The sequence below is a fragment of the Candoia aspera genome, chromosome 7, assembly GCF_035149785.1.
Source record: "Candoia aspera isolate rCanAsp1 chromosome 7, rCanAsp1.hap2, whole genome shotgun sequence".
Taxonomy (NCBI): domain Eukaryota; kingdom Metazoa; phylum Chordata; class Lepidosauria; order Squamata; family Boidae; genus Candoia; species Candoia aspera.
The window spans coordinates 54,740,743-54,756,673 of record NC_086159.1 but is presented as its reverse complement, the minus strand read 5'-3'; the positions used below and the strand labels follow the sequence as shown (position 1 = coordinate 54,756,673).

The window sequence follows — 15,931 nt, the reverse complement described above, 5'->3', positions numbered from 1 at the left end:
AATGGCTTGATGGCACATAATATTTATGTTAAGGATGGTGTTCATTATAAGCAGGCAAAGCTTCTGGAAATAAAAATAACTATTTGTTTCATATATAAATTTTTAAGACTAACAATTTCTAAATATTAAAGTGTATAAGACTTTGGCTTGACAATAGCAGCTCTTAATTAGGAGGAGATGGTTTTACCTTAATTTATTCAAAAGACCACTCAGAATGTCATGATCCCAGCATCGAGTAAAATAAATAAATAAATAATACAATAATACAATAAAATAAAGAATAAATAAGAATGCTGTTATTTCTCAGTGACTTATATTTTCAGTCCACAAAGCTTTAACTAGACTTGTGCAGGTCAGTTTTACATGTAATTATTCTAAAGTAAGATTCCTCTCTAATGCAATGCTTATTTGTAGAAGAAAGTATGATTTCCTGAAATCTTTTTTTCAGAAGACAAAATAAGGTTCTCCACATTATGAATAAGCATTTATTTAATTCTACATAAATATTTGTAGAGAATAGTATATGCTGGGATCATTACATTCTGAGTGGTCTTTTGAATAAATTAAAGTAAAACCATTTCCTCCTAATTAAGAGCTGCTATTGTCAAGCCAAAGTCTTATACACTTTAATATTTAGAAATTGATAGTCTTAAAAATACATAAATGAAACAAATAGTATATTTATTTTAAAATCCTATGTTTTCTTCCTATCAGAAGATGCAAAATCAATCTGTTGACATTATAATGACAAGCTTGTTTTTAATAAATGCAAATACATTTTACATTCATGTGAAAGTTACAGAAAATGTTGATTGATATAATAACAAATAAGTTATATACAGCAATAATCATGCAGCTTTAAAATACAATAACGCATGCCTTCTTATGTAACAAAGGCCACGCAAATAGTATCAACAGTCTAGAAGTGAGTATTGATGTGTGCCTTAATCCTCACTTGCTCTGGGCATCATATGAAAAAACTTGTTCTTCATAGCTGTCACTTATCAATGATTGTGCATAGTACAATAATCATGTAAACATAGTACCAGCTTAGCCACTGATAAGCCACTCATCTGAACACTCCCATCACCTAAAATGTTTGTGCAATGTAGCTTTGCAATAATCCTCTTTTCCTTCTCCTTTTCTCTAAGTTTTCCCTCCCCCTATTGCCCCACTATAGCTATTCTGGGAATTACTATGGTTAACCATGTAATTGCTGTTTATTTCATTTTATCTGTAACATCTTCTGTGAAGATACTTTGACTTCATGTGTAGTACTGTTGACTTTGCACCATTAATACATTATAATAGTTCGTAGCAACTTATAAATTTCTAAAAGCTAGTTTATGAAGGGTTTGAATATAGTTACTTAGATACTTTCTATTGTTGTTGTTGTTATTAATTAAGCATGTTCAGTGTTCATTGGCATGGTTCACCAATGGTAAATATTGACTCTCTACTTTAAAATAAAATATTCACATGCATGGAAGGTCAAATTGCATATTTTGTTTTCTTTGTATTTTGACACAAATAGAAATCTTATCCATATAGAAATCATCAGAAGCTTTGATAAATATCCCAGTGTGGCAATTTATGCTTTTACTTTTGTGCTTTTGGTTTTCCATCTGTTGTTTGTTATATTATGAATAATTACTATCTCATCGCATTAATAATGACAAAGGTTCAGACCTTCAAATTAACCACAGGAGAAATATCTTCAAACTGTAATTTTCTTTGCAGTAGTCTCACTTTACAGGCCTTTAGAAAATGGCCTAACATATCATATCAAGTCTTTATTACGGTCATAGACCAACATAATGGCCTAACATATTTAACAAGCCATTGCTCCTATTAATAGGCCAGGGTTCCTTTTGCAATGTCAACTGCATTAGTAATCCTTGTTTCAAATCACAGAGTCTCAAATATCAGCTGCCACTACACAGACTGCTCCCTTTCAGTTTATATCAGAGAACCCAATGGAGTCTTTTGAAGAACCTGGTCATATTGGTAGGGAGAACTTACTTGAAGTTCCTACTTTAAGTGATTGTTTCTCAGAAGAAGAAGATGTTAAAGCTATGCATCAGCATCGTTTCTCCCCTGGTCCCCGAAGGCGGACTTCAGATTCTTCTGAAGAAATGGAAGCAGACGTCCCCTCAACTATTGCAAGAAAAGTTTCATTTGCTGATGCATTTGGTTTTGATCTTGTATCTGTTAAGGAGTTTGATACCTGGGATGTTCCAATTACCCTGCCCAATGACGACTTAGAAGATGAAGTTCTGCCTGTGGAGGAATTCTATTTAACTCCACTGTTTCTAATTCCCACCACACAAGAAGAACTTTTGCAAAATGTGCGTGCACATAAAGTATGTCTAGAGGTTGTAGAGTTTCTTCCAGGGATTACATGCATGAAAGGCATAATTCGTGTTCTGAATGTATCCTTTGAGAAGTTGGTCTATGTTCGAATGTCTTTGGACAACTGGCTAACCTATTACGACATCTTAGCAGATTATATGCCGAATTCTTGTGATGGTGAGACTGACCAGTTCTTATTCAAGATTTCATTGGTTCCTCCTTATCAGAAAGAAGGTGCTAAGGTTGAATTTTGCATACGATATGAGACATCTGTGGGAATATTTTGGTCAAACAACAACCATAAAAATTATATTTTGATTTGCCATAAAAAAGAAACTGCATCCTCACTGGAGGATAATAACCTTCAGGAAGAAGTTACAAATAAACATATCAAAGGCTGCTTAAAGACAACACTGAGCAGGTGAGGATGCTTGCTTTTTTATTGTAAAAACTCTTTGATCTATAGTTTCCAAAGCTATATTGTTTGTACACTAAGTAAAATGTGATGCACATACATGCATGCAAAGAATCAGTTGAGTATAGAATATTAAAACACTGATTATCAAAATGGTATAAAAACTCATAAGTAAGTGTAAACAGATAAAGCAGCTCATTAATAGCCCTATGAAGTCTAAGAACAGAGAGGCTATGAGAAGATTTGCATAAATTTGGTTGATGTGAATTTACCCATTCACAGCTTCTGCCTCCTTGCCCTGACTGTGTGACTGCAAACCATGTGTCTTCAGTTTGTTTACAGTTAAGTGTGAAATCCAGACTCAGGACAAGGAATATTTCTGGCCAGATCCTACTAAGGAATCTAGCCACACCGCTCAGGGAAAGGAGGCCAGTGGCCACAAGCAGGTGTATTTGCATTAATTAGCTGTTCTAGTTAACCAGATGTGTAAACCCAATATATGTGTTTGATCTTCTGTGGTCTGCATCCTGACTGCCTGAATTAAGCAGACGGGTATAAAGGAGATTGTAAACCTGGCCAAGTGAATGCAGTGTCAGTTTTCTCATGACTGTGAATGCAGTGTCAGTTTTCTCATGACTGTACAAAGTTCCTGATCAAGAAGAGAACTGCAACAGTTACAGACAAACACAGTTCTTAAATTGATCTTTCCCTGCAACTTAGGGAGGTTGATGGGTGAACAGCTGGTTTAGCAACTTCTCTTCATTTAGATTTTGTTGACATCAAGAAAAGAAAATCCCTGTTTAGGCTCTAGTTTCATTCCAGAGCAATATCATTCATTGAAAAAACTGAGTTGCAAGCTTACATTGTTTCTATATAGCCCCCAAATTTAAGACAACTTTCATATAGATTAAAAATATTTGAAATGTTTTAAAAGATCCAGATTGCTTTAACAGTTCTCCATTACCAGGTCCTCATTAATTTGTTAGTCTAGTCCAGACTGGATCATTGTCCCTTCTCCCTATCAGACCATTGTGGTCAGGAAGCTCTACGTATGTTCCATAGAGCTTCCTAGATGTATTTTATTTCCTGGCTACTCTGCTAATGTCCAGGAGAGTTTGCATTCTTCAAGGTCCAATTTTGTCAGGATTTCAATTGCTAATTTGTTCACTAGATAAAGAATAATGTTGTATTTGCGATTTTAACATTTATTGTTTGATACATTTACAGAAATAGGAAACAAATTATTCTAACAAATTATTCTTAATTGCCAAAAATTCATGATATAAATAACTTGATACAGGTTTTCATTTTTTTAAGAAATGAAATAATGATTTTTTTAAAAATCAGCATCTAGATCATATTCAAGAAATGGTGCATCTCTAATAATATCAGGATGCGTTGGCGGGCTCTCTGCCTACAACTGATGTAGGCCAAAGGCCATGGATGGGCACATCTCATATATGTGTACATATCCAAACAGACACAACAGTTACTCAAAAGGGATCTCAGTGCAGCTGAAATTGCTAAAGAGCTAAGTTTATAGCCTACCTTGTCCCATCCATTGCATTTTTGCTTTCTACCTCTTGACTTACTAATTTTGCAGTTACTGACAGAGTCTCTGGAAATCTCTATTCCTGAAAGGCCTAGGAACTAAGATTCAAACCAATGCAGAAGCAGAGGCTCAGAAGCTCGGATGCTCTGGTTCTGTCCCTGAAAGGGTTTTATAGTTGCTGAATTTTGCAGGAAGAAATTTCCCACAAAGCTCAGTGACTGTAAAGCCTGCTAAGTTCAGTAGTTAGAGCATCTGACGCAGTGACATTTGTACTTCAGTGTCTATGGTTGCAGGGCCTGACTAATAAAGTATTTTTTCTTCCTTTGGGTAGTTTAAGAGGGGGAATGGAACCACAAAGCCAACCTTTCCCACCTCTACCTTTAAAAAAATGTTAACAAAGACCTGAAATTGTGCTCCCAAACTTGAGAAAGAAGAAGGCCAAATTTTAGTGAAACAATTGTGGGCTATATGGGAAGGTTGGTAGTTTTAAGGTGCAACTGAGCAGTTTGCCTCCCGAAGATATCATAATCCCAACCTTTAAAAAAAAGAAGCTGAAATTGCATACTTCTGATTTTCAGGGGGACTGTTTCAAGATGCTAGGGGCTGAAAATAGGAACACATGCAATACACAGGCCACAGATTGCCTGTTTTTGTGATAGTGGTATTAGGCAGATATTTCAACCACAGTCAATGAAGATTCTCAGTCATCCAGGTGGAATTGTCTGTAGGTTGAGTCATGGCAACTGGATTTCTTTCTTTTTGGTAGAAACGACTGAAGAAGCTGCTTGGACAAGCAGCGAAACATTTCTACCAAAAAGAAAGAAATCCAGTTGCCATGACTCAACCTACAGACAACCACAGCAAGGTGCAGAAATGGACATGATACTAAGGAAATCTTGCATCTCATGTGAAGGACTGTTTTAAGGTTGAAGTTAGGCAGGATGGTCCAACAGCCTTTCCCTCTCCATCCATCTCCATCTGCCTACTTCACATATAAAGCAATTGGGTTAAATACAACCTATTAATAAAAGCAAATTGCATAGTGTTCTGTGCTGCTTATTACACATATATAACTAGCTTCTGATAAGGAACTTGTTATATAAATGTAAAGAAGTATCGAAGTAGCAGAAAACATGCTGCAAACCCAAAGCTTTCTGCATAGAAAATTGGCACAAAAGCTTGTTTAGGAAAAGAGTCTAGACAGAGAAATCTCAGGATCAGGAAGATCCAAGAATATACAACTTCCAGTCCATGGTTCCAGGTGATCCAACAAGAGCATACACACACACACACACACACACACACACACACACACACACACACGGGCCCCCTCTCTCCTGGCCTTCCAGAAAGAGTTAGACTGGTTCTGCCATCTCGCTTGGGGTAGGAAGAGGGGTAGTCAATCCTGGGGGTGGCTAGCACTTTAAAGTGGTTCCTGTGTACTTATGAATTTAAATCAGAACTTTTAATATTGCCATTCTGGATGCTAATTTATATTTATATTTAAGATACCTTGTTTTTATTGTATTTTAATTTCTTTTTAGCTTTACTGTAAAATGCCTAGAGTCCCTCTCTTGAGGCAGATGGGTATTGACAAAATTTGATAAATAAATAAAATTTGATAATAAACTCAAATGTTGTTTGCCACAAAGAACCAGTCACAAGAGCTAGAGAATCTCATTTATATTCAAATTCAGATTCTTTATTATAGGTCAGCAACCCAGACTAAATAAAACTTCCTTATCTAATAGTAAAAATTACACATAAATACTTTATTCCATCCCAGAAATGGAGTTAGAAGAAGCATTAGGACCTCTTTGCATATGTCTTGACAGAAATTATAATATAACAGAATATGAGTTTCTGTTTCAATATTGCCACCTTTAGGCATATAGAATTTTACGAAATTTTCCCTCCAGCTCAGCTGATGGTACAGAATTTAGTTATGTAAATTCTCACGAAAATTTATTTATTGCAAGTTGGTCTAGGTCCAATTATACCTAGGTGAGGGTTTACTATATTCTTACTGTTATTCTGTATCAAGGATCCTTTACTTAAGCACCACTGTTGTCTGATCTTGTCCCATGGGCATGAGTATCTCTCTCGAAAAAAACAATTCATATATATTTTTCTCAATTCTGAGTTTCCAAGAAGAATCATATTTATTGATTAATATTCACTGTGTCAGACCTTGAGACTGGAAATGAACCTTTAGCCAGTATTTCAATGGACATAGCTTTGCCCTTATTTCAATTTATTCCAACCAGAGGGCAGGCCATCTCTTTTATATAGCCCTGACTAAATGGATGAGTCACCATTCTTTCTTTCAGATTGGTGATTTCCTTTCCTCTTCTTTTCATAATTTGTGAGGCAATACTGGGCTTAGGATCTTGCCTAGCTTGGTGTCTCCTGAGGTGCCCTCTCTTCAGCTAATTAAAGCTGGCTGGGTGACCTTGGGCCAGTCGCTGTCTCAACCCAGCTCACCTCACAGGGTTGCTGTTGTGGGGAAAATAGGAGGAGGAAGGAGTATGAGGTATGTTCCCCGCCTTGAGTTATTTATAAAAGTAATAAAGGCGGGATAAAAATTAGATAAATAAATAATAATTCCTGAGGTGCCTGGAGAAACTCAGCTTGGCCAAGCTCTTCAGCCTCTGAATCTGAAGACCCAGACTGATCCCTAACACACAGGAAAGGAGAGCTGAACTGCTTCCTGTTGTACCTTCCCTCTCTGCATTCAGGCTCTTGTTTAAGTACTTTTCTTCACTTCTAATATATTTCTGATATCTACGTTGGGAGGAAAGAAAAGCCCAAAGTTTATAGATTCTGATCTGAAATACTAAAGCAAACTCCTAAGCACCCCAAACTACTAACTACACATGGACCACCATACCAATAATCTAGAGGGGTTTTTTTGTCAATTGAACCGTCCATTTATTATTTATTTAATTAATTTTTATCCCGCCTTTACTATTTTTATAAATAACTCAAGTCAACAAACATACTCCTTCCTCCTATTTTCTCCACAACAGCAACCCTGTGAGGTAAGTTGGGCTGAGAGAGAGTGATTGGTCCAAAGTCACGCAGCCAGCTTTCATGCCTAAGGCAGGACTAGAACTCTCAGTCTCCTGGTTTCTAGCCCATTGCCTTAACCACTAGACCAAACTGGCTCTCATTATTAGCTAAGATGCCTTCTCTTATCAAAAAATTAAATAAATTCACCTAGGTACAGAATATCTTTCTCAACCAAGAAACCATTAAAATCAGCCTTCACTATTTCAACACTTTCCAACAGGGCCAAATTAAAATCTCTCATAATTGGGTCTCAAAATGATCTATGTGTATTTGTAGTATATTGAATGTATATAATATATTCATAGATCTATGTAATGCAAATATGGGAGAGTTAAAACTTTTTTGTGGATTCTGGGGAACTTTCTGGGCCCCATACATTGTGTCCATTGTACCCAATGAATAATCCTGCCTTGCTATCCAGATACATTGGTCTCTAATAGCCATAATTCCTACATACTAGCACGAAAATATGGGGGCTATAGTCCAAGATATCTGAGGAGCAGTGGGTTGTAGAAAGCTGCAGGTGCTATGAAAGTCACTTTCTAGATGATGCTGTGCAAATCCTTTTCTCTCTTAACTAAATATTTCTTACAGAGTTGCTGTAAGACATAAATAGAATAAGACTGTACTGCAATGTATTCTGTACAGATTGCTACCTAGAATTGGCCTGAATGCTAACACCAGAAAATACTATTTTCGGCAGTATTTATTTCCTGTTATTATTACAGTTAATTATGGTTGGGAGTTCACAGTGCACCAAACCATATTCTGGCCCCATATCACTGTAAAGCCACTTCTCTCAGTTGTCTGGACATCCATTATACCATTAGCCAAGGAGTATCTGTTAATATTAGGGACGCGGTGGCGCTGCGGGTTAAACCGCTGAGCTGTCGATCAGAAGGTCGGCGGTTCGAAACCACGCGGCGGGGTGAGCTCCCGTTGCTCGTCCCAGCTTCTGCTCACCTAGCAGTTCGAAAACATGCAAATGTGAGTAGATCAATAGGTACCGCTTCGGCGGGAAGGTAACGGCGTTCCGAGTCATGCTGGCCACATGACCCGGAAGTGTCTATGACAACGCCGGCTCCAAGGCTTAGAAACGGAGATGAGCACCGCCCCCTAGAGTCGGATTCGACTGGACTTTACGTCAAGGGAAACCTTTACCTTTTATCTGTTAATATTAGAGGGGATGTATTGAACTGATATAGATTGTTGTGATTTTATATGAATTTTGCTAAAACCTATGGTTGCAAATGAATGTATATACAACCAACATATTATTCCAATTCTTCCTCTTAATTTTAAAGGTACTAGATATAGTGCAATAAACAAATAGCATAGTTTTGTCTGTACAACTAAATCAATCAATAAGCATCATATTAACATCGTATTTACAATTTGTAAATTTCATAAGGGCAATCCCATGTATCTAACACAAGTATAATTTGCTTCCTGGGTTGACGATCAAGATCTGCCTGCCCCCAATTTCATGTAGAACATTCAACAACCTGACTGGCAATTGAACCTTAGTTCAGCATTGCCAATGTGGTAACTTTTCCCATCATCAATGAGAGCATCAGGTCGGTTTAGAGAATTACAGGTGTGAAGTCACGAAGAGTCGGAAGTGACTAAACGAATAAACAACACAGGAGGCAGTGGTCTATTCCAGCTTGTAAATCTCTGAAGCATCTCTCAATGCTGGATATAAATTCCACATTTGCCATCACACCCCATATTTACTGTTTCTTTTACATCAATCTCTTTACCAATATCATGCATTTGATATTGAACAAACATTCCAAACAAATTTGATCTGAAATGTTGAAATTGAGTGAACATAAGGAGACACAAAGGGTCCTCATGAATCTGTAGGCTGGTTTAGTCCAGTATTCCATAATGTGTTCTGTTTTTAAGAAATATCTTTCCCTTGTATTTCCTTCTTACAATGTTTCTTTGCCAGCTATTAATAGCTTATCTACTCCATGGAAAATCATCAGTTAAAAAGATACATTTTTTTTCATAGTTCAGGATTTTTGCCATAACCCCCAAGCTGACAAACTGCAATCAGCAAGTGGATTTGGTCAAGCTTTTTGCTATTATTAGGTAGTGATGATATGCCTGGTCTTTACCAGCAGAGCAGCTGTTCCCTGCTACTGTGAGGGGGCATTTGCATTTACAGAATGACAACTGAATAAACAACACTCTTGTTACTGGCTGATCCTCCTTAAGATGCTTTACACCAAACCAGCCTGAGTGCTAAGCGATTCAGTCTGAGAGCTTTTACCAGGAGCATTGTAAAAACATATTTAATCTTTTCTTGTTTCTTTGGGCTTAGCAGAGAACTAATATCCGTAGGCAAAAAGTAATATTTGGCTGGATAGCTATCCCTCTTCAACCTTGACTCTACTGTTCCAGCAGCCAACATCTCCAGTAATATTGGCTTGTTCCTATCCTATGTTTTATGCAAAATTTTACAAAGAAATTCGTAGAGATATAGAGAAACACACAATGTTGGATATCTTTGGCTTGCTGCAGCCAAAGCAAATAGGGAGTTTATTATTCCTTTTCTTTTTTAAAGAATAAAAATTTACCTCAGTAAAATCAAAGGAAGAGAAAATTACCATGCCAGCTTATGCAGAGAACATACTTAGCAAGAAGCATTTGCACACTGGCTTCTCCTCTTTTTCCAGCTTTGCCTGGCCATGTTCTGGATCTTGCTTGGTGAGGAACAGGACTAGCCTTGTTCCTGGGCCACAACAGCACATTTGCCGGCAGGGGCCATGGCTTTAGTGAAGGCAGTTGGAGGGGGCACAGGCAATGAAAGTGCCCAGATTTGCTGCTGGAGCTTTCAGGTTCTCTGTTCAGCATGAGCCTGCTGGAACTCCATCTGTCCCTTGGAGGAAAAGGAACAATTTAACATCTAGTTCTCAAGGATCACCTGGAAAAAATGGCTTAAAGTTTAAGTAGCATTATAATGTGAATGTAAAATAGACATTTAGCCATGATTCACAACGATCCCTTTCCTTTCTTCCTTGTATACCCGAACAATGATCAGATGATAAAATAAATAGCAAAAAGAGTATCTCATTGACAGACTTAACATTTTGTGGGAAGTTCTCAAAAAGGGCCTGTTGGCATTTATTGATATATATCAACTTGGAGGCTTTATGAGCCCAGCAAAAGTCTATAAAATAAACAGTCTTTTTTTTTTCAACCAAAATACAAATTCTGCAGCAATCAATTTTTGTCTTTCTATCCTGAGGCTTAGATTTTCTGAAGCCCTCAATGCTATTTATTATTACTTAGAATAGCAGTAAATATTAGCACACTGTGGATGAATTTGTAACACTTTTTGTTGATAAAATTGCTCATATCTGCTCCAACATGGATCCACATCAAAAGCAGATTGGAAGGTAGTGATTGTGGCAGCCAACTGTCAAATTTTGGTAGATACGTTTCTTATAATTCAGCCAAAGAATATGGACAAGGAACAAAGCCAAATGCATATACTCTTTGATGAGCTGTGTCTAACCTGGCTGATAATAGCTAGGTATGAGTATGGGCTCAGTTCCAGCTGTCAGCCCTTTTCCAACTTGGCTAATTTTGAAAAAAACTAGAGGGTGAGATCTGAAAAGTATGTAGATAGGGGATTACAAGGACTTCCCAGGACTGTGGGGTAGATTGGGAAATCAAGAAATCCTTCCACAAAGTGGCAGATGCAAACCACTTCTGAAGAATTGCTAAGAAATTCACTAGAAGTCAAATACAACTTAAGGAATCCTTATTTTCATGCCATATGTATAATGTAAATGAAAATGTCTAGGCTTCAATTTATTTAGGAAATGTTATTGTACATTCACCATTTAATAAATCTGTTTAACTAGTATTGGCCAGTTTTCAAATTTTCCTCTTTAAAATAACAGAACAAATGACTGCAGATCCAGGGTTTCTTGGATGAAGCTGATTATTTGAAGCTTTTCTGACCTGAGTTTGACCTGGTTTGGGGACAGAAACAGCTTGTGGAGTTCTTCAGAGTTATGTTTTGTCTCTAATGCTTTTTAAAATGTGCATTATGCTTCTGGGATAGTTTGACATTGATTTCATCAATACACTGATGACAGAGGGAGCTCTGTCTCTTATAGTCAACAGTTGACAAGGTGATGATGGCAGAACTATGGTCTGGACACAGTGAGTGATTGAAAGGCTAACAAATTGAAGTGTAATTAAGACAAGACAGATTTAATACCTGGTAGATAAACCAATCTAGGATAACAGGTACAGTCTGTTCTGGATAGGATAGTACACTTTCTGAAATATCAAATCCATTGTTTAGTCCAAGTCCATTCATGTCTCAGCTGAGTTCCTTGTGGATCAGGTGGTAGCTATGACCAGTAAATAATTTGCTAAGTCTTGCCTTGGCTGTGCTTCTTCCTGGAAAAGGTGAACAAGATTAACCAGACTAATCTGTGTAGTTATCAATTCCCATTGTTACAATATCATTTATGTTGAGCTGTCCCTTGAAGAATGCTCAAAAATACAGCTTAGAAAAAAAGCATCAGTAAGGTTATCGTCTGGTGTGTACTTTCTAGGATATTTTTTCAGAGCCTAGTTCAAAAGTTGTCTTTTATTCTAAAGCTTTAAGCAATCTTTAGCAATCTGAAGGACTTCTAAATACAGTTGTGCAGTGCTTGGGGTTCAAAGGCAGAAAGATGTTTCAAAGCATGTGAGTGCACACATACAAAAATCTGCTGTTCCTTAAACCCAATGCATATTTTTCTGGGAACCTGCTGTTGCAAAGATGTTGCTGCTTTAAAGAGGTATAGACAGGGGCTATGTGCATGTTTACCATCAGCTTTTTTCCTTCAGTGCTGAACATATGCATCTGGACAAATTTTACAACCTTTATCACAAGTATCAAAAAAGAGCAAATCTGATGCACTGATATTCCATCTAATGGAATATCTACCCTAGGGAGGTTAGATTGTCTGCAAATTTAATCTAGACTATGTTCTGACTGGCTATTGATTATTTTTAAACACCTCTCCCTGTTTTTGTTTTTGTTTTTTAATATTGATCTGTTCTATTTTAATTGATCAACTAGATAGATACATTTTTACATTTGATTTGTTGCCTTGGAGGCTGAAATTTGGAAACAGCAAGTTATGTAAAATGGTTTATCACTGCAGAAGACTGAAATATGATTTATTTTTTAAAAAAATAATTACATAATTCATAAATAAATACAGTATTCTCAGTTTCTATCAAATGCCCAATTCTTGCTGCAAGGGAAAGTATTTTCTAATGTGTTCTTTTTAAAAACCATCAGATATCAGTATTATCTGTAGCCCCTTCTCTTCCCAATTACATGCACTAGAACAGCCTCAATCAATACAATTATAAGCATAAGAAATAGTCTGCAATTTGAAGGTTCTTGTAGAGTGCAATGCTCTTGAATTTTACTATAGATGTTGCTGAAAATTGGTTTTCCCAGTAGTTAGAATATTAAGTAAAAGCCCAATAGAAAAATATTTTAAAAACTGAAGGGTCAGACCTAAGTAGAACAAGAACAGAATAAGGCTGGCTTGACAGTACAAGCTGTGTGGCTTGATAGTAATGTAAACTAGCTGAATTGGTCAATCCAATGCCCTATATCTCCATTTCATTATCTAACCAGGAAGCAAAGTCAACCTTGCTTTCTGTAATAGAAATTTAGCAAAGAATGCATTTTAGCTAGAAATAAACAAAGTTGCATTATAGTTGATGGGTAAAGCAAGTTTCTCACAATGATAGGAAAAAGATGAGTTAATTAACATATTAATATCCTACTGCACTTTGGTAAAATCTCTAATATATATGGATTTGAATATCAACTCATTATACAGCAAATCATGTTTCCAGCAGCTATATCTTTACCAGCAGATATAAACATCCAACAATAAGCATCTGTAACACCTTTCAATAATTAATATTGGAGGACTGGGGAAACAGAGGGCTATATTATTGTATAATATGGGTAGATAATCCAGTTATTCAACTTTATATGTGGATGTTACATTAATAGGATTATTAGAAACACTGACCTTTGGAGGTTAAACAAAACCAGATTTTTCTTTGATTTGCTTACTTGGACTTCATTGACTATCACTGTGTAGTAGTTACCGGACTGGAGAGGCTGAGGCAAAATTCATTGACCAAAGGGCTTAATGTGTGCCTTGGTGACCCAACAGATTGTCACAGTGATATTTTATGCACTGAAACAGAAATGATTTATGAATGATTGAATGCATGTGGAAGTGACACAGGTCAAAAATAGAGTGAGTATTCCCTACCAGTCTAATCTCTTATTTCTCTCCTGCAAACTAAGCATGTGATCTATCATACAAGTTTTTGGGTGCTGTGTATCATATAATTAACTGCTATATTCTGTTCTTTTCATACCTGACAGAGGAGTAAGTCAGTCACAAGCACAGGAAAAAAAAAAGGGTGGCAGACTTTTGTGTTTCCTTCTGTCCATTCAACTGATTGAAGCAAAGAGTTTAACTTCTCCAAGTGGTTGCTATTTAGAAGCACTGTGCTTCAGCAATCTTAATTCTTGGTCATTATACCCACTAGCAGGTTGGCTGAAAAATACAGCAGCTGCATATATCTGAAGACAGCTGGATGCCGCCAGGGAAGAAAGACAAATGCTTTGATTGTTCAACAGTGGAGGTTGTTCCAGCTAATTTCATTATAGATTTAGATACGGGGTCTGGCTTTCAAAGTTTAGTTCAGGCCATATAAACTATACAGACCCATGACTTTGGTTCCAAAGATCTATTACTTTTCCCCTTGGCAAACTACTTGATGTGGTTGCAGGCAAGATTAAAAGATACATAACTGTCAATAAAGTGATCCTTAACTCACAAGGCTTCCTTCCACCTAGGATATATATTTGGCTTCCTCCCTGTCCCATTTTAAGCAAGTTCTTTGTCTTACCTGCTTTAGTTGGGAGGCTTTTATCTTTTTATCCTGAGGTTTTGCCTTCTGTTGAATTGACATTTCAGCCAAATTTAAATTTAATTTTATGGTGTGTGTGTGGTTACTGCTGTTTTATGAAGCAGTATGCTTTATTTTATTAGTTTTACATTTGAATGTAAAAAACAACAAAAATGTCCTAGAAATACAGGAAATAAATAAATAACAGGCAATCCTTTAAGAGTTCATCCTACCTAAGTTTGCTGCAATGAATGGGACTAGCACAAAAACTTGTTTTAGGTTCTATTGTAAGCAGAAACATTGATTCTGAGATGTATTTAAATATCTGAAAGCTGATAAACTAGTTTTAGAATTTTCCTAGGCATACCTATTTAAAACAAGTAGGCAAACAGTTTATTATTCAGTCCCTACTAGTCTAGTCATTAGTTGCATAATGTCATGTTCCCCGTTGTAAGGCATATGTGCATCACAACGGGGAACATGCACATTAGGAAAGAGGAAGGGATAAGCATAATCCCTTAATCACTCACATATCCCTCAAGCACCCATATCCATAAAGGAATCACCAACATAATAGAAACGCCCCTCAGACCGGACTTGGCACCCATAGAAAGATTGGGGGAACGCCTTCCCATTACCCCGGGGGACGCACCTGCACCGGACGAAGGCGAGGAAACAAAGGAGAACGCTGAAGATCGCCGGAATCGCCCATCAGCAGACGCATCACAGTCCCAAGCACCCATCCGGTCCTGGCTCGAGGGTCAACAGGGGGTGGAGTAGGACAAGGTCCGCCACCGGGGTATAAACAGGACATCCTGCCAACACATAAGGATTCCCGTCTTTTTCATTGCATGCATACTGTTCCAATAAAGCCGGAAATCCTTAGACCCTCTAAATGAGTCCGTGTCTTTCTTGCAGCAAGGCTGCCCTTGACATAAAGACGGGAATCCAAAAAAAATTTTTCCCTAGCAACAATCCGGACCAGTTCTGTGAGGGATCCACGCTAGGATGGAAGACTTCAATTCACGGAGAAGTGGCTACCCGGCGACCGGCAACGGAACTCCTGTCCAGACGAACGGAAGATGCCCGAGGCCCCGACGGCGCGATGTCCAGGAGAGCTCAGGATTGAGTTTGGAGGGAGAAGCCACAGCGAGCAATACCCATGAGTCCCGAGGCCCATGGCTCACCCTCGACGAGACGGACGGATCCTCACCTGGATCGCATGGCACCCCAGAGGAACCGCGGGACGTCCCGACATCAAAGGCGTCAAGAACCGGAGGCCACCACACCATGGCGAGCTCGCGAATGGCGGCAAGGCTGAGCGCGGTCGAGGAAAAGCTGGAGGCGATGCGGCAGCTGCTCCAGAGGTTAGCAGAGGCATACGAGTCCCACAGCCGGGGAGCGGAGGGACCAGGCACCAGAAGCCCGACACCCTTCACCCCCCCCCCTCGGAGACGCACCAGCCGGAGAGACGGAGGAGAGGTCCAGAGGATGATGCAGCACCAGGCAGAGTCCGGTTCCAGGTACCCGCCAGATGGGCTGCACCCCACCCTCCCACCCCACAGCCG

The 15,931-nt window shown here is 38.1% G+C and overlaps 1 protein-coding gene across 1 annotated transcript in view; it reads left to right on the top strand.

Annotated features, from left to right (window-relative positions):
- Positions 1-1,963: 1,963 nt before the first annotated feature.
- The window catches only part of PPP1R3A (protein phosphatase 1 regulatory subunit 3A), a 32,657-nt gene continuing 18,689 nt past the window's right edge, over positions 1,964-15,931 (top strand). Inside the window, exon 1 of the mRNA XM_063309453.1 lies at positions 1,964-2,773. Coding sequence (XP_063165523.1) covers positions 1,977-2,773 — 797 coding nt within the window. The 5' untranslated portion in view covers positions 1,964-1,976. The remainder of the gene's footprint in view (positions 2,774-15,931) is intronic.